The sequence below is a fragment of the Syzygium oleosum genome, unplaced genomic scaffold, assembly GCF_021117445.2.
Source record: "Syzygium oleosum isolate NSW1041296 unplaced genomic scaffold, Sole_v2.1 Sole_v2.06, whole genome shotgun sequence".
Lineage (NCBI taxonomy): Eukaryota > Viridiplantae > Streptophyta > Magnoliopsida > Myrtales > Myrtaceae > Syzygium > Syzygium oleosum.
In genome coordinates this window covers 3,574,365-3,596,894 of record NW_026607490.1, presented here as the reverse complement: position 1 = coordinate 3,596,894, position 22,530 = coordinate 3,574,365, and the positions used below count along the sequence as shown (strand labels likewise).

General features: G+C 45.3%; 2 protein-coding genes across 2 annotated transcripts; both read right to left on the bottom strand.

Moving 5' to 3' along the window:
* Positions 1 to 1,555: 1,555 nt before the first annotated feature.
* LOC130138412 (uncharacterized) lies at positions 1,556 to 2,652 on the bottom strand. Its single transcript, XM_056312427.1, has 2 exons — positions 2,521 to 2,652; positions 1,556 to 2,431 (listed from the first exon to the last, which is right to left on the bottom strand). The coding sequence occupies exons 1-2, from the start codon at positions 2,650 to 2,652 to the stop codon at positions 1,556 to 1,558; spliced, it is 1,008 nt and encodes a 335-aa protein (XP_056168402.1).
* Positions 2,653 to 6,352: 3,700 nt separating this feature from the next.
* LOC115668029 (ubiquitin-conjugating enzyme E2 36-like) lies at positions 6,353 to 21,239 on the bottom strand. The gene is made up of 6 exons (XM_056312086.1): positions 20,924 to 21,239; positions 20,516 to 20,602; positions 19,877 to 19,935; positions 7,047 to 7,088; positions 6,897 to 6,970; positions 6,353 to 6,572 (listed from the first exon to the last, which is right to left on the bottom strand). The coding sequence occupies exons 2-6, from the start codon at positions 20,565 to 20,567 to the stop codon at positions 6,407 to 6,409; spliced, it is 393 nt and encodes a 130-aa protein (XP_056168061.1). The 5' UTR covers positions 20,568 to 20,602; positions 20,924 to 21,239; the 3' UTR covers positions 6,353 to 6,406.
* Between the last annotated feature and the right edge of the window lie 1,291 nt (positions 21,240 to 22,530).

The window sequence follows — 22,530 nt, the reverse complement described above, 5'->3', positions numbered from 1 at the left end:
TGCAAACACCATACTGCACTCCCAAACAGCACAAAATCAGCAGCTAGTGTAAGCACCATATTGCACCTGAAAATAGCACAAAAAACCAGCACTAGCAGCACCAATTCCCACCCTCCCCACCAACTGCATTAGTAAGTTTCTTTGAATATTAACTTACTGATGCAACTTGCAAGCACCCCACTACACCGGTACTATACTAAAACAGAACAAACACGTGTGTAAAAATATGGAAATCACAACCACCTTAACCACGGTAAACATCGAATTTAGTCATTACACACAACATCCCATTAGTCAATAACATTCCAGGACTACAAAAAATCAACCTCCTATTAGCCAATACGGTAAACCTCCCTAATTTCACAAAAACTAACAATCACCTCAACACCCTCCCATTAGTCAATAGTGATAAGTCCACAATTTCCTTTTCCTTTCGACGGCTTCTTGAATTGATTCATAATTCTTTGACTCTTTCGAACTGGAAGAACTGCAGGTTGTTCTTCTGAAGATGCAGGTTCTTCAATAGCTGGAGCTGCTTCTTCTTGAACTGCTGGAGCTGCATCTTCTTCAACAACTGGAGCTGCTTCTTCTTGAACTGCTTGAGTTGCATCTTCTTCAATAGCTAGAGCTGTTTCTTCTTGAACTGCTCCAGCTGCATCTTTTTCAACTGCTGGACCAGCAGGTTGTTCTACTGGCCTTCTTGCTCGAGATTTCTTCTTAGGCGTAGCAACTATCTTCTTCTTACTGGTGTTGGTGGCTGTTTTGGAGCTGTCAGCATATGCTGGTTGATCAGGAACTAGTGTTGAGTTTTTTGTTGGTGGCAGTTTACGAACACTCTTCTCTGCAGCCACCCTTCTTCTCTTCGGACCAGCTGCTTGCGACGTTGGTTGGATTCTTTTTGGTGCAGCTCTTGACTCTTGGCTTGGGCCAACTTGAGATATGAAAACCTCTGAACTCCTCCCAGGCTACAACATAATCATGGATGAGAAGAAGCAATATTGTCATAAAAGTGAAAAACTCACGAATGAAATGTATGAGATGTACAAAACTTACATGCAAAATAGTCATTCCAGTATTGAAGTCCGTATAAATTCCATAACCATATTGCCTTAATCTTCTGCCGAGGACCCCTCTTGTTTGATATGGTGCCTCACTTTGAGGAACCTGAGCTGCTTGTTCAGTTGGTTTTCTTCTCAACTGATAAGGACAAAACAATATCAACTAAAGCCAAAGTCTGCTCACTAAAGATTAATACAAATACATATAGCTTACTGGATATTTTCTCCTAGCCTGTGCAACAGTCGAGGAGGAGGTTGCCCTTAAACCTGGGCCTCCGGTTGGCTCTTCAGCTGGTTCTTGAACTTGGCATTCAGCAGGCCCTTCAGCTAGACAATCAGCATGCCTATCAGCTGGCCCTCCAGCAGGCCTTTCAACAGCCCCTTCAGCTGGTTCTTATGCTGGCGCTACACTTGATCCAATTTGAGTCCCTCCACTTGGCTGTTGAAGCAACTGATGTTGCTTCTTCAAATTACAACCACTTTTGTTGTGACCTACCTCACGACAATATGAGCATTTTATCTCTACACCTGACTCTGCTCATCTTCTTACTTCTGGGCTCTCCCTCCTGCTTTCTTCGTCTCCTTTTAGGCCTTCCCATTTGTTTCTTAAGTGGCAAAGGATGAGGGGCTTCATGATTTGTCGGCTCCCAGAATTTTGTACTTCTAATAGGCTGCATCATGTGCTGGTACGCAGCAAGATATGTGCTTTTGTGGTAGCAACCATGCAGGTAATCCTTGGGATTATGGTACTTCGCTTGGATGGCAAAAATGGCATGTATGCAGGGAATTCCAGAAAGTTGCCAAGCTCGACATGAGCACTTTAGTTTGTCCAATTGGACAACATACTTGTCTGTTTTTTCCATGTCCTCATAGCCATCATCTCCATTCCAGATAGGATGACAGAACCTACTACTCGCCAAGTTGTCATCCAATCTTTTAGCAATCCTAGGACCACACTGTCCAGTCCACTTCGCAGCCTCATCTCTCTGTTTTTGCAGCCTTGTCATGACTATCACTTGAATATCCTCAAGCATGCTGATGATTGGTTTGCACCTCGCCTCTAAAATTCTGCCATTGAAGGCTTCACTGAGATTGTTATCAATGATATCGCTCTTGAATTCTTCACTGAAGAAGGCCTTGCACCAATGCCTGGGTTCAGTTTGAAAAAGTGCTTCATAACCGTCCTTCGTCAAGTCAAGCAGCTGCTGTTTGTGAATTCTAAAATCAGCCATGTTGGTGCTCTTAGCTATCATCCAAAATTGCTTCTGTAGTTTCTCCCCTTTGTAGATCTTTGTCCAGTTTGCATATATGTACCTCGCACACATCCTATGTTCAGCAAATGGCATCAACTCAGCTAGAGCAGGAAGAAGTCCCTACAAGAATTCATACATCAAGCCATTAATAAAGGCATGTGCAAGATAAAATGTCATAAATATTGTTTGTGCAGTTGCACCAGCATTACCTTTTGTTGGTCGCTCATGAATGCCCAACCTCCTCCATTAGTGATCTCAAGGTCCGCCATCAAATTTTTCAGGAACCACGACCAAGTATCCTTGCTCTCTACCTTCACAACGACCCAAGCAATTGGAAACATCTGATTATTGCCATCCCTCCCAATGGCAGCCAACAATTCTCTCTTGCACACACCCTTCAAGAAACATCCATCTAACCCTATGACTCGTCTACAACCAGCAACAAATCCCCGCTTGCATGCATCAAAGCAAATATAAATTCGGTCAAAGTTAGTCCCATGGTTAGGTAGTGGCCGCTCCACAACCTCAACATAAACTCGACTACCCGGGTTTTGCAGCCTACATTCTCCAACATATTCCCAAATTTGACCATATTCTTCATTGTACCTCTCTAGAATTTTTCTCATCACCTTATACTTGGCTCTTTTACACTGATTGAGTGACGCGTTAATCCTTACCTGCTCCCTCACCAACTGCTTCAGCTGAGCACTCTTCACATCAGGCATCGCTTTAATGGTATCGAAGAAGTGCTTCGACAACCAAGCACTCGTTACCCTTTTGTTGTCAAACATGATGGAACAAGTATGTTCCTCCTGTAATGACCTAATTTGGAATGACCCGTCCCTCTTTGAACGTGCGCCATATATCTTCCACGAACAACTAGGTTGAGAACACTTTGCTCTAACATAGTCCTGCGTATTTCGAGTGAACTGAAGAGTCCTCTGTTCAGCTATTGAATACTTGATAATCCCTTCTTTGAATTGTTTGACATCAGAAAATTTCAGACCTACAGTCAACACAGAAGAAGAAGAGCCAAGATCGTATAACGGATACTTACGTTTCCTTCTGCGCACAACGGGATCATCATCTTCATGCTGATTTTCAGAATTATCATTCTGTTCATCAGAGCCACTTTCTTCATAATTAGTGTGATTACCTTCAGCTGGAGCTCCATCAATGCTATGTCCTGGTTCAGCTTTATGCAATCCTCCAAGTGCAGCTATTGATTTTTTTCCAAATTCCCTTTGCTTTTGCCTTGACTGTGCAAGTTCCTCATCGTCATCTTCACTTGGTAAATTTACATTTGTCACACCCTCATCATCTGATTCACTAGATGCAGCAACTTCCCACGACAATCCAGGTGAACTCAAATCCAGTGAACTCTTCACTCATTGCATGGCTTGCCTCCCTCTCATTCCTCTCATGTCCAGCTTCATCTATAATAGAACTAGCACCAACCCGAGTACTAGGTAAAGCAAAGCACCATCACCTACGTCTCCTCCTCGGCCCCTTCATCGATTCACCATCACTATAGGACTCAACGTACACAACAGCTTCTTTTCCATGAAGATAATGGTAGATAATATCCTTAACACCATTATCATCATCAAAGTTTCTAATACCGTCCTTCAAGCTGCTTCCAGGAACACAATAATGCAAACTTCCTATTTTACATCTTAATTGTTGAATTATATCCCTCATGAGATTAATAAATGCTGGCTTGCTTCTATCGAAATAAACAGTACCTTCAAGTCCCCCAAAGTATTCCCACTCGTCAGTGCCGATGACAAATTCTCCTCCATAGCGAACAATGACGCCGATAATTGTGTCTTTATCCCCCATATCGACCCTGCATTGAAGGAAAAAAGCCAAAAATTTCAATATTTTAGCTTTTGGGACCACACCACATAGGAAAAAGAGCACAGCTTCACATGAAGGTCCCCCACATGGTCGACAAGATTGAAAAAGCCACCATCAGACCACATGGGTGACAATGACAGAAGTCCCCACATGGACCACAGTCTATCGCATATACTCAGCCCGGCACCATCACAATCGAATCCACTTTAAGCCCTAATATCCGAACAACTAGCCATAATTTATGAAGTTCAAGCTTTAATTTCAGAAGTTCAAGACCTAATTTCAAGTTCGAGCCCCAATTTCCCAAGTTCAAGCCCTAATTTCCTACTTCAAACCCTAATTTCCCGAAGGCAGCCCTAATCTACCAATTAATTGAGTGAAACATAGGACAATGAAGCATAATGTGTCGATCAATTCAGTAAAATAGAAATTAGTAGCCCTTATTTGAAGACCGACCTTCGTAATTTGCCACGGAGACGGGACCAACGCCGACGGGACGAGTGATGCTTAGTCCACGGGATGAGAGAGCGACGCCGACCGATCGCGAGGGGAAGGCAAGAGATGGCGTTGGTGACGGTGACGGCGACGGCGTCGAAATGAGGGCGCCACGAGCGATGAGCGATAGGCGACGACGACTGGACGAGGGAGACAGAGCAGGTGTGACGAGCGACGCGATGCTAAGACCTTTGAACTGAGCGACGTCGTTTGCTGTCCTAAATGGAACGACGTCGTCCTTCTTGTCCATGTGGACTGAGCGACGTCATTTTGCTCGTCCACGTGGACATCAAATGTTGACCCCAATATCCACGTCACACTCTTTTTTTAAATAAAAAAGCCAGGTCAGCTTTTTGGCCGGAATTTTGGCCGGAGTCACTAAAGTGATCGATTTTCCTCCGACTTGGCACCAAAGTGATCCAAAAAAAAGTTATGGCACCAAAGTGATCGCCGTACACAAGTTATGGCACTTGTGGTGTACTTTTGCCCTTTTTCAATTTACTACTCTCTCTGTGTTCCTCAACATGGTAAGAAATACAAATCCTTAGCATTAATCAATGGCACGAGGGTCCTGGCTTTTTGTTAAACTTTTCCATGTCCCGCTAATAATCTTTGGCAATAGAGGTCTAAAGGAATGGATGGGTCTTCACAGATTGATCTTGTCATAATGCATAATCTTTCAATGAATGTTGTCACATTTTCGTCAAACGTTAGTAACTTTTATATTGACACTCATAGAAAATATTTGGCCGTAAAGTGTCTTAATCGACGAAATATCTTTCACCGAAATTGATTCTTTGGTTTTTATACATAGGAGACGGGTTCTAAGGCAATTCCAGACGGGAGTATCAATGAATCACAAACAACATTTATGCTTCATTGGAATTTAATTGACGATGAAGATATCTGAAACTATGACCGAAATATGGGAATTAAAAGATATGGAAAAGATAAATTGCGAAAAAAGTAAAGATAAAGATAAATTTGCGAGAATGTTGAATCTTTGATTGATTGATTGAGAGAACTTTTACATGAATAGACTTCGGGCATTTATAGCCTAACATTATTGATTACTGCTTATGAGCGGTTATTATTTGAATCTTAGGGTGTAACGTCCTTGCCACAGGCTTCATAACTCCACTGAATCTTCGAGCGTAGCTTCCTTGCCACGATTTCAGACTTTGTAATCCAAATAGTCCTTATCCGAAGCAATCTCAACCGTTTTCAATACTTATCTTGAATATAAATCATGTGGTTAAACCGTTATCGATTAATCACCATTGTATATCAATAACATAGTCATTGGTATTCATGATTATCAAATAATCGTTAACCAATTGTCTTTGCATAATAATCCTTGGTCATCAATATATCTGTTACTCACCAACATTGGAGTCAATCATCAACCAATCACCACTGCGTATCGATTAGAGGTGAGCGGTTCTAGATTCTTCACAGGTTCCACCTGGAACCTTAAACCTACCCTCGGGTACAGATTCCTCATTTTTTGGAACCTGGAACCTACCCATCGGAATGTGGAACATGGAACCTACCCTGTCACAGGTTTCAGGGTCAGTTCAAGATTATAATAGGTTCTTTTTACTGGACGATAAAAAGGATAGAGCAGAAAATTAAATTTTGGCCTTCCACTGGACTATAGTAAGTGATTATTTATGCAAGCATAAGAAGCGAAAAAAATCAAATAAGCTAATAAAAATTTGTCATCTAAATCTCAATCATTCAAAGTACCACATGATCGGAGAAACAGTTATCGAGACCCAGTAAAACCACAAAAGACATAGCATTACCTATTTCCAGAGCTTCAGCCTCATTTGTCTTCCAATGCTTAGCGATATTCTCAGATAGCGGATCATCGGGGTTTGGAGAGCTCAAAAGAGCTTGAATGCTGCAGAATAGTACATCAGAAAACACTTCCATCGGCTATTGTACAAAAAATCCAACATAAACATGCCGAACCTCAATTCCAAATACAGTAAACTTACCATTTTGCATGACAAACTCAAACAAATACTATTGCATTAGCCTCCATAATAAAAGCACGAGATAAAGGGAGAGGGATGCCGTGAGCCAGCAAAACTAAGATCTACATCTATAACAATTTGGTAGAACTTTTGTGCTCCTTAGCTATTTAGATTGTTAGAGTGCCAATTCAGCCTCTTCAGTCCCTTTCCAGAAGTCTCAAATATGCAAAGGGAAATCATTAATATACCTAAGAAGTACAGCTCGAATCTGTAGTGCAGGACTCCACTTGTCTTTCAGGATGTCGAGGCATATCCTACCAAGCTGATTGAAAGAAAAATCACATTAAGAATCAGATAGATATTCCAGCCAAAAAAAGAAAAAAAAGTTGTAATAGTACCTTGTCAATGTTGGGATGGTATATTTTTGTGAGAAACCTAACCTGTGGCACAAGTAATGATTAGAAGCTAAACCCCACGAGTCACCACTATTTTTGGATAAAGCAGTTGAAAACCTTAGGACAAATAAAAACTTCAAAAGTACTTAAGTGAAGACCCAGGAGTAAGCAACGCTGGTAATGTCCAACTTCATCTGAGTGTTATCTAAGCAACCATATGCATATGTTCGCACTGCCAATCAAATCAATCAGAATAGCTAACAGATGAACCGTAAAAAGAGTTACTCGGACAAGCAACATGCAGACTGGAGGGAGCCACTCTGTCACGCCCCGCACCCTACGGCGCGCCACACCCCTGCCGTGGTCAAATTTTATGCGACGTCCCAGGACGCGTCGCCGACCCAACACCCAACACAGAGAACAATGCACAAGCGGAAGCAAACATACACCCGTACGATTAGAACACCACGAGACCAAGGATAGCAATACAATAAACAACATGAACATATATACATTTGCATTAGCGGCGGAAACATATACAATATTCATATACAGCATGAACATCAAAAATCAAAAGCGGGTCAATGGCCACTACTGACAAAAAGGGGTAAGTGGCCCGGGCGATCAGAGGTACTAAAACTAGAAGGGGCTCCGGTCAAAAAGGTACATGCCCGATCTATCAAAACTAGGGCTAAACCTACGGGACCCAGTCCGGGTTGGATCCCGAAGACTCAGAAGAGCTATCTGACGGCTCGTCCTCGGAGTCTATAGAATCCATCTCGGACTCGGCCTCGGCCGGCTCGTCCTCTGACTCCACCTCCTCAGGCTCGGGATCTTGCTCCATCGGCTTCGGCCCCTCGTCTGACTCCATCGGCTCCTGATCAACATCCCAGTATGCTGGTTCCATATCCATCGGGTCAAACTCGTCCACCTCCCAAATAATAGGCCGGTGAACAGAACTGGAACTCCCATCGGATGTGATCTCGGGACTCGCCAGCTCCCCGTCCTGACACTGGGGATCTACCTCTCCTAGCCCGTTGAACGGGACGTCAAAAGCCCGGAGGGGTCCATGCTCTCCGAAGCGGTCCCTAAAACACCAGGCTACATACTCGTGGTGCTGATAGTACTCCTCCCCCACATCGACCAATACTACAGAATAATACTTAACATATATATCCCCATTCTCTAAGGGGTACTCGGTCGCCGTCCGCCCTAGCTGGTGCGGAATCCCAAAACGCACAGGAACATCTGGCATACTCAGGGCCGGGGGTCTGAAAAGTTGGGTTTGTACAACAGTGAGAATAAATCTCAGCGAGTAGGCCCCATAAACCTAAGCTAGGCTAACATGCACCTCCTGACGAGCACTAAACAACACACAATCCAAAATATAAATGACTTAGGCTCTCGGGCCCAATTCCAATATTTAAGTGACCCTGCAGGTTAGGCACTATATATATATTTATAATAACGGCACATAACTCAACCACGGCACATATACGCATGTCACTTAGCCATGACGCATGTCATGCATATGTTCGTGCTCACACTCATGCTCATGCCTCATTAATGCACCTTCACACGCTTGCACTCTTGCACACTTGCAATTTACCAAATTCACCGACCCGCGTAAAACGCATCAGGCTCATGACACAACCCGCGTAAAACGCATCAGGTTGTCATCTTCCAGTAGTCCGGGCATCGTCCCCCGTAAAATGCATCAGGACGGGTTCAATACCCCGCGTAAGATGCATCAGGGCTTTATGTGATCACACGTACACAATCACCAATTATTATCTGAACCCCGCGTAAAACGCATCAGGGCGATTTAAGTGATCACATGCTCATGCCGTTCGTGTACACACACATAATGCACATGTTATGCCAATACTCAGAATGCACGCTCATGGTCACAATATCCACATTCGGCATTCGTGAAATTCACACTGGGCACCCAATAAGATTTGGCTACTTATTCCAAATAACGCCACAACATGCTCAATTCACATTTCAATTTGCCCAGTAGACTAATTAGTCCAAATAAATCACAACGTATAATTTGGCACCCAATTTCATGCAATTAAAACACCAAAACTACTCATACCGATAGTCTACCAAGCATCTCATGAATTGGCCACGCCAAGCACATCATAGGGCATTGCACAATCACAATTAAGCCATACTTAATTCAGCCTCCTCATGGGCCGATCACAATTTCCTTGGCGATTCGCACTAAAACCCCGATTAACCGATTATGGCCCGAATCAATCCAATACCAAATCAGCCATGAACAGTCTACCCTAGGCCATTAATTCACTTCCAAATCACCACATTAGACCACAAAAATCACCATGGAAACAGCCACTACTCGGTTCACAAATTACACCCGCCAAATCCACATTTTTGCCCGAACCAAGGCTCCCATGATCAGCCACCACACAGCACATTATGAACCACTAAACCTCAATTAAATTATCACACTAAGCCACTAAATTAACCACAAAGTCAGCCCCTAACATCCTCCACAAGTTAACCCCTAAATTACCCTAATTAACCCCTAAAACTCATCTAGAAATGTACATTAGCCTAATTAGGGTTTAGGGTTGTACTCACTTGGATTCCTAAGCTCCCAACTGAGCTGAACAGGTGGGGAAAATGGGCGGTCCAAGGTGGTCTCGCGGCGGTCCTCGGCGACGCTTACGGCAGCGGCGCGCGGCTTTTCCGGCGGACGGCGATCCAAGGCGGCGAAGGGGAGGGGAATGCTGGTCGGTGGCGGACGGGAGAGAGAGAGAGAGAGGATGGTCGAGATGGTGGTGGTGCTAGGCGGGGCGAGCGGCGGACGGTGGCGGCGCGCGGCGGTGGTGCTCCGGCGAAGGGCCTCTCACGGCCGAGCAAATGAAAACGAGAGGGAGAGAGTGATGCGTGGGAGGAGGGGGCTGCCGGCTGAGGTGAGGGTGAAATGGGGGAGAGAGAGAGACAATGGGAGTGTATAGGCTTGAGGAAGATAGTGGGGTTGGTGAACCACCTTGCAATATTGACCATCTTGCCCCCCCCACTTCTAGGGTTAGGATTAAATCTAACCAAAATATCTAGGGGCACAATTGACCACTAATTTCCAGCATTCTTGGGGGGTAATAAATCCAATTAAAAACTCCAAATTCGGAACTAAGCCTAGGGCATAGGGGCAAAATGGTAATTTTTCCGATCCCTGGTCAAATTTCCAATTTTCGGCTCTACCGATCCCAAATATAATTGGCCACACTTATACGACGTTGTCCTTGCAAAATAGTCGCGTACGCCCACGAAATTCGACACCGAAGTCCGGACTCAATTCCACGATCGATTTGGCTCAATTTGCAGTTTTAGCGTCTTTCACTAACGGGTGGCTGTTTAGGGGTTACGCGTATCGACCTAGGGTTACTCGAGTCGTGATGGTCTCGATTTCCCACAGAGTACGAGATTTTATCACTAGTTCCGGGGGTCGCGATCGTTTGGAATAAGTTCGGGACCGTTCGCCACGTTTACTCTCGGTCGTGCAGAATCACCCGTGATCCGATCGTACATCGTTGGCCAAATCGAATCCGTCACACTCCTTGGATCGGCCCACATTGGCACAAAATATTCCCTCGTCGCTTTTCGGAATCGGACTCAATTCACGATCGAGTTCTTGGGTCCACGTACCGTTTTTCCTAGTTAGCCTTTCCCTATTGGTCAGTATCATGAGAATGATTAGTTCCGGGCGAGACTTACTAAGACGAAATGAGAAATACATCAATTTCATTGATTACGAAGTGGGTCGAATTCAGGACGTTACAACTCTTCCCCCCTTACAAAAATTTCGTCCTCGAAATTTACAATCCAAACCCGACTACTCAAATAAATGGGGGTGCTGACGTCGCATTACTTCTTCACTTTCCTAGGTGGCGCTTTCTGTCCCGTGATGTTCCCAGATAACTTTGACCAACGGGATCGTCTTATTCCTCAAAACCTGCTCCTTCCTATCCTCGATTCGTACTGGTCTCTCCACGTACGACACCCTGTCATCCATGTCTATTACCTCATGATTCAGCACGTGGGTCAGATTCGGTTCGTACTTCCTCAGCATTGACACGTGGAAGACATTATGAACTTGCGACAGATTCGGCGACAAGGCGAGACGATAAGCCAACGTTCCAATCCTTTCCAAAATCTCGAACGGGCCTATATACCTTGGACTCAGCTTTCCTTTCTTGCCAAACCGAGACAGTCCTCTCATCGGTGAGATCTTAAGGAATACATGGTCGCCAACCTGAAACTCCAACGGTCTACGTCTTCGGTCCGCATAACTTTTCTGGTGGCTCTGAGCTGTCCTTAGCCTTTCCCGGATAATCTTTACCGTTTCCATCGACTGCTGAACTAGCTTTGGACCCGTCACACTTCTTTCTCCCACTTCATCCCAACATAATGGTGTCCTACACGCTCTGCCATAAAGTGCTTCAAACGGTGCCATCCCGATATTCTGCTGAAAGCTGTTATTGTAGGCAAATTCGACCAAATGCAACTGCTCTTCCCACTTGCCCTGAAAGTCTAATACACATGCCCTCAGCATATCCTCTAAAGTCTGAATAGTCCTCTCAGACTGGCCATCTGTCTGCGGATGGTAGGCCGTACTGAATTGCAACTTTGTCCCCATAGCCGATTGAAGACTTTTCCAAAAATTAGCAGTAAACCGGGGATCACGGTCTGAAGTGATTGATACCGGTACTTCATGAAGACGAACTATCTGCCGCGCATATAAATCTGCGTACCTTTCTAGCTCGAAGTCCTTTCGCACTGCCAGAAAGTGCGCCGACTTGATCAATCTGTCCACTATCACCCAAATAGAGTCGTGTCCCCTCTGGCTTCTTGGCAATCCCGTTACAAAATCCATTGTAATATGCTCCCATTTCCATTCTGGGATTTCCAACGGCTGCAACATTCCACCAGGTTTACAATGCTGTGCCTTCACTTGTTGGCACATCAAACACTTGGCCACATGCTTGGCCACGTCCACCTTCATTCCGTTCCACCAATAGTGCTGTCGAAGGTTCTGGCACATCTTCGTGCTGCCCGGGTGGATGCTATAATTGCTCCTATGAGCTTCTGATAAAATCTCTTCCTTAAGCTCCAAATCATCGGGTACGCACAAACGTCCTCGAAACTTAAGAATTCCGTCTTCGGATACTTGGAAGTTCGGTTTCCTCTTAGTGCCATCCATCTCCAGAATCTTCTGAATCTCAGGGTCCGTAGACTGCAATGCCTTAATTTTGGTCTACACCTCTGGTTCAATCCTTAACGTCGCCATAAGACTGGAGATGTGTCCTACCTCGAACTTAAACTCTGAGTCTTGTGCACCCTCTAATAAAATCCACTCTTTGACCATTAACTGTGCGATGCTCGATTTCCTGCTTAGGGCATCTGCTACCCGATTGGCTTTGCCGCGATGGTACAAAATGTCACAATCATAGTACTTCAGCAACTCCATCCAATGCCTCTGTCTCATATTCAATTCCTTCTGTGAAACAGATACTTGAGGCTCTGATGGTCCGTGTAGATCTGGAATCGTTCTCCACATAAGTAGTGCCTCCAAATCTTAAGTGCGAAAATGATTGCTGCCAGTTCCAAGTCATGGGTCGGGTAATTCATCTCATGAGGCCTTAACTGACGCGATGCATAAGCAACCACCCTTCCATGTTGCATTAGCACGCACCCCAATCCCTTGAGCGAAGCATCGCTATAAATTTCATATCCTCCCAGTCCTGAAGGGATCGTTAACACTGGTGCAGTCGTCAATCTCTGCTTCAATTCCTGGAAACTCTCTTCGCACTTTTTTGTCCATTCAAACTTCGTCTCCTTCTTAAGCAACTTTGTCAATGGAGTGGCTATCGCTGAGAATCTTTCTACAAACCGTCGATAATAACCTGCCAGTCCTAAGAAGCTCTGAACCTCGGTAACTATCGTCGGTCTCGGCCAATCTGTCACTGCCTCAATCTTTGCCGGATCCATGGAGATTCCTTCTCCGGAAATTATATGCCCTAGAAATGCTACTCGATTCAGCCAAAATTCGCACTTGCTAAACTTGGCGTACAGTACATGCTCTCTTAACGTCCGCAGAACCTTTTCCAAGTGTACCTCATGCTTTTCGGGACTCTTTGAATACACCAAAATATCATCTATGAAGACAATGACGAACTGATCCAAGAACTCCTTGAATACCCAATTCATCAAGTCCATGAAAGCAGCGGGGGAATTAGTTAGTCCAAACGGCATTACCGTAAATTCATAGTGTCCATACCTCGTCCTGAATGCCGTCTTTGAGATATCCTCTTTTTGGATCCTTAACTGATGGTACCCTGTCCTTAGATCAATCTTAGAAAATACCGAGGCTCCTTGCAACTGATCAAACAGGTCGTCAATCCTTGGGAGGGGATACTTATTCTTGATTGTCACCTGATTCAGCTGACGGTAATCGATACACAGCCTCAACGACCCATCCTTCTTTCTTACGAACAAGACTCGCGCTCCCCATGGAGACGCACTTGGTCGGATAAAACCTTTGTCCAATAGTTCTTGTACCTGAACCTTTAATTCTTTCAGCTCCGACAATGACATCCTATAAGGCGGCTTCGAGATTGGCTCAGTCCCAGGGGCCAACTCGATAACAAATTCCACTTCTCTTTCTAGTGGCAATCCCGGCAATTCCTAGGGAAAGACATCGGGAAAATTGCACACCACTGCTATATCCTCTAGCCGCACTTCTCCTGCCGTCGAATCAACCACACTCGCCAGATAACACTGACAGCCCTCATCCAACAACTTAGTTGCTTCTACTAATGAGACCCAAGGGATCGAGGTTCCTCCTCGACTCCCTACAAACTCAAATTTAGGGTGTCCAGCCGGACTAAACTGAATCACCCTGCTACTATAATCCATCACAGCATTCTGTCTAACTAACCAATCCATGCCCACAATCACATCAAAATCATACATTGGCAAAACAGCTAAATCTATCCTGCTTTCTACGCCACCAATTATTATTTCACAGTCCGGGCATCCTAACGATATGCATATCTTATCCATTAATGGCGTAGTCACACATAACCGCACTTCTAGCAAAACAGGTTTTAATCCAGCCAATTCAACAAACTGAGCAAACACAAAGGAGTTGGACGCTCCCGGATCAAACAAAGCGTATGCGACATGATTGCATAGAGAAACCGTACCTGTGACCACGCCCGGCGCGTTCTCAATTTCCCTTCGTGCCATGGCGTACACCCGTCCTTGTGCCGGCGGCCTGTTCATAATAGCCGGCGGAGGATTCCCAGCCTGATTTCCTATCGGGGGTTGTTGCGGTTGCATCTGAGGTCCTGCGGGGCGTTGCTGGGGACAATTTCTTATCTGGTGATCCATACTCCCGTACTTGAAGCAAGCCCCAAATCTGTTCTGCTGGTGGTTCGGCTTTCCGATATTCTTCCTGATCGGCGGAACAAATCGCCTGTTTCCCGAGACGGCGATTGTCCCTAGCCGGGGCAAACTGCGACCCAGAAGCGGCTGCCCTGTCCACTTGATCCCGCTCAATAGCCTGCGTCCGCTCGTACATCTCACCATAATCTCGAATATTGAGCGATATCATCTGACTCCTAAGGTCCGGCTTTAGCCCATCTCGAAATCTCCGAACCTTGTTCTGTGGGTTCTCTACCATTCTAGATGCAAATTTCGATAATCTGGCGAACTCCGCTTCGTACTGATCCACGGTCATCTGCCCTCGGCGAAGTCGCATAAATTCGGCCAGCTTTCTTTCCTGGGCGCTCTCTGAGAAATACTTTCTATAGAAATTTTCGATAAACGCGGCCCAAGTCTGGGCGGTACCCTCGGGAAATACTCTGGTCTTGGTGGCCTTCCACCAGTCGTTCGCATTGTCTTGTAGTTGATATACCGCTAGTGTCACCTTTTCAGTATCGGTGCACCCTAGAACATCGACGGCTTTCTCCAACTCCTCTACCCAACGCGGTGCAGCCTCAGGGTCACCCTTCCCATTGAACTTCGGCGGTTTCAATTTCAAAAACTGCTCCACCAACTTAGACATCGGCCTGATCACATTTGCCGGTCCTGGAATTGGATTCTCCTGATTCCCATTGTTTCCGTTGTTCCCATTGGCCCCATTGGCAGTAGCAACGGTGGCCTCAACAGCAGCGGCAATAGTGGCATTTCTCTCCTGGGCTAGCCTACCTCCCAGAATTCCAGCTTCCTCGAGTGCCCTCAAAATTCTGTCTACTCTTGGGTCCTCTGCAACCCTCACTTGTGGTTCTACGCGATCTTGCTCACGACCTCGACCTCTACCTCTTCCTTGGTTACTCATCTTTCCAAACTCGCATGCTCACCTACCTGCTATAATTCCATTCAGGAATTAGAGACCTAACCAAGCTAAACCGGTCTAAGGTCCTAGGCAGGGAACTAACACTACAGCAATTAATCACTCAACATGCGGCTAAGCACAAACAGCACAAGACCTCAATCAAGGAGATGCACGTACTTACATCGGGTCCAGCCGCACCTGCACTTTGCGGGTCAATTCATATAAGCACTCAATCAAAACACAGACAGTCAGGAGGTACACTTAGCACACGAGGTCACCCTACTAGCTACCCAAGGTCATCGCTCCTTATCACTCCAGGCTTTGACCTAATTGGACCGAGCTAACCTGGCTCTGATACCAAATAAAACGGGGATGTCACGCCCCGTACCCTACGGCACGCCACACCCCTGCCGTGGTCAAATTTTGTGCGACGTCCCAGGACGCGTCGCCGACCCAACACCCAACACAGAGAACAATGCACAAGCGGAAGCAAACATACACCCGTACGATTAGAACACCACGAGACCAAGGATAGCAATACAATAAACAACATGAATAGATATACATTTGCATTAGCGACGGAAACATACAATATTCATATACAGCATGAACATCAAAAATCAAAAGCGGGTCAATGGCCACTACTGACAAAAAGGGGTAAGTGGCCCGGGCGGTCAGAGGTACTAAAACTAGAAGGGGCTCCGGTCAAAAAGGTACAGGCCCGATCTATCTAAAACTAGGGCTAAACCTACGGGACCCAGTTCGGGTCGGATCCCGAGGACTCAGAAGAGCTGTCTGACGGCTCGTCCTTGGAGTCCATGGAATCCATCTCGGACTCGGCCTCGGCCGGCTCCTCCTCTGAATCCACCTCCTCAGGCTCGGGATCCTGCTCCATCGGCTCTGGCTCCTCGTCTGACTCCATCGGCTCCTGATCAACATCCCAGTCTGCTGGCTCCATATCCATCGGGTCAAACTCGTCCACCTCCCAGATAATAGGCCGGCGGCCAGAACTGGAACTCCCCTCGGATGTGATCTCGGGACTCGCCAGCTCCCCGTCCTAACACTGGGGATCTACCTCTCCTAGCCTGTTGAACGGGACGTTAAAAGTCCGGAGGGGTCCATGCTCTCCGAAGCGGTCCCTAAAACACTAGGTTACATACTCGTGGTGCTGATAGTACTCCTCCCCCACATCGACCAATACTACAGAATAATACTTAACATATATATCCCCATTCTCTAAGGGGTACTCGGTCGCCGTCCGCCCTAGCTGGTGCGGAATCCCAAAACGTACAGGAACATCTGGCATACTCAGGGCCGGGGGTCTGAAAAGTTGGGTTTGTACAACAGTGAGAATAAATCTCAGCGAGTAGGCCCCCTAAACCTAAGCTAGGCTAACATGCACCTCCTGACGAGCACTAAATAACACACAATCCAAAATATAAATGACTTAGGCCCTCGGGCCCAATTCCAATATTTAAGTGACCCTGCAGGTTAGGCACTATATATATTTATAATAACGGCACAGAACTCAACCACGGCACATATACGCATGTCACTTAGCCACGACGCATGTCATGCATATGCTCGTGCTCACACTCATGCTCATGCCTCATCAATGCACCTTTGCACGCTTGCACTCTTGCACACTTGCAATTTACCAAATTCACCGACCCGCGTAAAACGCATCAGGCTCATGACACAACCCGCGTAAAACGCATCAGGTTGTCATCTTCCGGTAGTCCGGGCATCGTCCCGCGTAAAACGCATCAGGACGGGTTCAATACCCCGCGTAAGATGAATCAGGGCTTTATGTGATCACACGTACACAATCACCAATTATTATCTGAACCCCGCGTAAAATGCATCAGGGCGATTTAAGTGATCACATGCTCATGCCGTTCGTGTACACACACATAATGCACATGTTATGCCAATACTCAGAATGCACGCTCATGGTCACAATATCCACACTCGGCATTCGTGAAATTCACACTGGGCACCCAATACGATTTGGCTACTTATTCCAAATAACGCCACAACATGCTCAATTCACATTTCAATTTGCCCAGTAGACTAATTAGTCCAAATAAATTACAACGTATAATTTGGCACCCAATTTCACGCAATTAAAACACCAAAACTACTCATACCGATAGTCTACCAAGCGTCTCATGAATTGGCCACGCCAAGCACATCATAGGGCATTGCACAATCACAATTAAGCCATACTTAATTCAGCCTCCTCATGGGCCGATCACAATTTCCTTGGCGATTCGCACTAAAACCCCGATTAACCGATTATGGCCCGAATCAATCCAATACCAAATCAGCCATGAACAGTCTACCCTAGGCCATTAATTCACTTCCAAATCACCACATTAGACCACAAAAATCACCATGGAAACAGCCACTACTCGGTTCACAAATTACACCCGCCAAATCCACATTTTTGCCCGAACCAAGGCTCCCATGATCAGCCACCACACAGCACATTATGAACCACTAAACCTCAATTAAATTATCACACTAAGCCACTAAATTAACCACAAAGTCAGCCCCTAACATCCTCCACAAGTTAACCCCTAAATTACCCTAATTAACCCCTAAAACTCATCTAGAAATGTACATTAGCCTAATTAGGGTTTAGGGTTGTACTCACTTGGATTCCTAAGCTCCCAACTGAGCTGAACATGTGGGGAAAATGGGCGGTCCAAGGTGGTCTCGCGGCGGTCCTCGGCGACGCTTACGGCGGCGGCGCGCGGCTTTTCTAGCAGATGGCGATCCAAGGCGGCGAAGGGGAGGGGAATGCTGGTCGGTGGCGGACGGGAGAGAGAGAGAGAGAGGGATGGTCGAGATGGTGGTGGTGCTAGGCGGGGCGAGCGGCGGACGGTGGCGGCGCGCGGCGGTGGTGCTCCGGCGAAGGGCCTCTCACGGCCGAGCAAATGAAAACGAGAGCGAGAGAGTGATGCGTGGGAGGAGGGGGCTGCCGGCTGAGGTGAGGGTGAAATGGGGGAGAGAGAGAGACAATGGGAGTGTATAGGCTTGAGGAAGATAGTGGGGTTGGTGAACCACCTTGCAATATTGACCATCTTGCCCCCCCCACTTCTAGGGTTAGGATTAAATCTAACCAAAATATCTAGGGGCACAATTGACCACTAATTTCCAGCATTCTTGGGGGGTAATAAATCCAATTAAAAACTCCAAATTCGGAACTAAGCCTAGGGCATAGGGGCAAAATGGTAATTTTTCCGATCCCGGGTCAAATTTTCAATTTTCGGCTCTACCGATCCCAAATATAATTGGCCACACTTATACGACGTTGTCCTTGCAAAATAGTCGCGTACGCCCACGAAATTCGACACCGAAGTCCGGACTCAATTCCACGATCGATTTGGCTCAATTTGCAGTTTTAGCGTCTCTCACTAACGGGTGGCTGTTTAGGGGTTACGCGTTTCGACCTAGGGTTACTCGAGTCGTGACGGTCTCGATTTTCCAGAGAGTACGAGATTTTATCACTAGTTCCGGGGGTCGCGATCGTTCGGAATAAGTTCGGGACCGTTCGCCACGTGTACTCTCGGTCGTGCGGAATCACCCGCGATCTGATCGTACATCGTTGGCCAAATCAAATCCGTCACACTCCTTGGATCGGCCCACATTGGCACAAAATATTCCCTCATCGCTTCTCGGAATCGGACTCAATTCACGATCGAGTTCTTGGGTCCACGTACCGTTTTTCCTAGTTAGCCTTTCCCTATTGGTCAGTATCCCGAGAATGATCAGTTCCGGGCGAGACTTACTAAGACGAAATGAGAAATACATCAATTTCATTGATTACGAAAGTGGGTCGAATTCAGGACGTTACACACTCAGCAGTCAGAATGAAGAGAAATCCAATATGACCTACAGCAGTAAGCCAATCATTTTTTTTGCCTGCCACCTGAGGCAAATCCTACTCCACTTTAAACATGGTTCATTGCGGACAACAAAAGCTACCCAAAACTCAACAACCCCTTGGAACCATCTAAGGAAGACCAAAACGATTCATAAAAATTGACTGTGATCGCTAAACTTTCTAGATAGCAGAATTGAGCAAAGAGTCAAGACACAGTTATGACAGAAATGCAAAGGCTCTAGAAAAAAGAGGAAAGCCATTACCCCACCATGAACCCGAGAAAAAAAAAAGAGAGTTTGAAACAATTTCAAAGGGAAAGATGAATCAATGTCCTATTCATCTATTTTTTTGGGTAAGCAAGTTACTGTATTCAAACTAGCACTTAACTTTCATTGTCAACACCAAGGCATAAATTGATTATGTAGCTTTCACAACCCATTTACAGAGCACTTGCAATCTAGCACCTCTACGTGATTGAGATTCTGTGCTGGAAAGAACCAAGCAGCAGATACCATGACGATAGAAGTTACTATATATTGGAAGAAAAGACCGTGCTGAAGTGAAAATTACCTTAGGAGCAGCCATAGGATATTCTTCAGGCCAAAACAACTCTAGTTTGAAAACTCCTCCTGCAAAAACATTGCAAAAAGACAAGCAAACAAGTTCACTAAGAAATTAGTTATGACAGAACAAATTTTTTTAAGCTGTAGTCAGGAGATTTGAATGGAGGTATAATAAGAAATATCATGGAAAGCTAGATTATCAAGGACAAGCAGGCACAGCAGATATGGGTTAAACAAAAATGGGCAGATGCGACATGAACAAACTGATGCTTTTTTCCTGCTCAAGTGAGAAAGACAACCTCCCTCGGACAAAATGATGAACACAGACTCCACCAATGAGAAGTTATTTCCAATATAACGCAGGTCAGGAATCGATCTTTTGCATCATGCAGATGCGCGGATGTGCATAAAACTACGCATCTGCTGTCCCTCAGATTTTAGTGAGCAACTCAATCCGTCAATAACAACCACCACCAGCTCTCCCTACTCCTTAAACACCTGAAAAAAAAAAAAAAAGAGGAAGTGCGCAGCTAAATAACCCTATGCAGAAAGGTAAGTGCAACTGATTAAATTCGGTAACATCTTCCATGAATATCTGTACTCATCACTGGAAGGTGTGCATAGTTACATCAGGGTAACTCAATACCTTCATAAGGAGATTGCGTAGGGCCAAGGATCATCACGTTAAAATACCGCATATTGTCCTCCGAAGGTGAAGCACTAATGCCAGGAGCTGAACCGCAGATCTCAGAAATTAGTTGCTTAAACAACGTATCTAACAATTCAACCGAATTACAGAACTCCTAATGTCTCTAAACAGACAGATAAAGGAGGAGAAGGAGGAATAAATGCCAAAGTTATAACCATCCCCACTGATAACACACCACCAAACACCCCACAGGTTCAAACAAGCAACAAAACCAAAAAAAAAAGAAGCCATGTCCGCAAGCTACAAGTTTCCTTCCGAATCAATGCTAAGAGAAACCTCTACAGTAGCGCAATCGAACGGAATTTGGAAAAAAACACAGAAACAAACTCGGAGGCTGACACAAACCTTGCCCGGAGAGGAACCACGTCCGGCGAAAAGCGGCGCCAATCTTGCGGAGAGACGAGAGGAGGAAGAGCCGAGGTGGCGAGCTCAAGAGAGTGCGCGTGCGGCGGCGCGTGAGCCTGAACGAAGATGAAGACAAAGGATGTCGCTTGAAGCCTTGAAGTGAAGCCCACCTCCGCCTCGGACGAGCCGGACCGCGGTTGATGAAGAAGAGGAAGAGTCGAGGCGGACGCCGAACGGAGCGAGGAGAGGCGAGAGGGTCTCGTCGAGTCGTGGATGTGGGGAGTGGGAGAGAGCGCAATGGAGGAGCTACCGAGCGAGGGAAAATTTGGGAAGAAACTAAGAAAGTTAGGGTTTTTAGTAGAAGAGAGAGCGCCGGTTCCAGTTCCTAAAAAATTGGAATCGGGAACCGGAACCTCCCACCACCCTAGAATCGGGAACCGAACTGGACTCGCCGGTTCGGTTCTTCGGTTCTCGATTCTACCCTGAAACCGTGCTCACCCCTAGTATCAATAGCAACACTTGGTCATCGATAGCCCGAAATCAATTGACATTTTCCTCTTGCCGATAGCATTGTCCATAATCAAGCAAACTCTACTCCAGTCGACTAAATTTGTCTATTATAGTCAAAAGTTAGTCATTTTTGGGTGTAAACAGAAAATTACCAACATTGTTCGAATGTTTAGAAATACCAAATATTCCGAGCACTTAGCATCATATATTTCATAGTTTAACTAGTGAGTTAAAGTTATTAATTTGATTCGAAATTACTAATCTTAATTTGAGTCACCTGCCATATCAACGTTCATTTAATTTTTCCAATTTACCAACTACTTTAATAGTTCACCAAATTTAATTGAGTCTATTACCAACGTGTTAAACTTATCAAATAAGAGTTGGTATAAGAGTTAGTGGCAGCTTCATATGTTGGTAGATTATAAGAACAGTTGGCAATTACCCAAAAATCAAATATAAAGCTGGTATCTGACTAAAATAAAGTATGTGTCTATATCAATTACATATAAATGTCGATAAATTTTGAAGAGAGTTGATAATCTATAATAAGAGTCGGCATCTTTAACCGATTGGTAAGTCCCAAATATATATTGGTAAATTATTGGAACAATTTTATTTGCACCAAAAAATAACCCAACTCTTTTAAATCGACGAACAGTGAGTTTTAGTCAGTAAAGTGAGTTTGGTTGATTGTGATCGGCCTGATTTGTTAACTGTATGATATAGTTATTGACTAGTCTATCGATGGCCATAATGTACAGCTTTCGATGATTATCGATGAGCGATGAAATGCAGTTGATCAAGGAACACTGGTCGACGATAGTGCTTCGAGCTATCAAACAATCGACAATTGTACAACATGAAAATCAACATATGCAATGAAGAATTGTTGACAGTTATGTGGAGTAGCTAAGGAGTGTTCAACAAAGTTCATCGATGGAACAAGCAAAGACTTGGCTATTTTAAATTTGGCTAGGTGTTGGAAGCAAGAGGAGAAAATGAGGACAAGGATATCGATTGAAGGCAAAGATATCGAGGGACGGTTGAGTAATCCGACAAAGAAGTTGCATTCGTTTATCGATTGAAGGCCTTAT

Coding starts and splice junctions, on each gene's coding strand:
- LOC130138412 (XM_056312427.1), bottom strand. CDS start 2,652: ATGTTTCCAATTGCTTGGGTCGTTGTGAAGGTAGAGAGCAAGGATACT. Junction 2,432..2,520: donor TCATGAGCGACCAACAAAAG/GTAATGCTGGTG, acceptor GAATTCTTGTAG/GGACTTCTTCCTGCTCTAGC.
- LOC115668029 (XM_056312086.1), bottom strand. CDS start 20,567: ATGCGGTATTTTAACGTGATGATCCTTGGCCCTACGCAATCTCCTTAT. Junction 7,089..19,876: donor ATCCTATGGCTGCTCCTAAG/GTAATTTTCACT, acceptor CTTGTGCCACAG/GTTAGGTTTCTCACAAAAAT. Junction 6,573..6,896: donor ATTCGAGCTGTACTTCTTAG/GTATATTAATGA, acceptor ACTATTCTGCAG/CATTCAAGCTCTTTTGAGCT.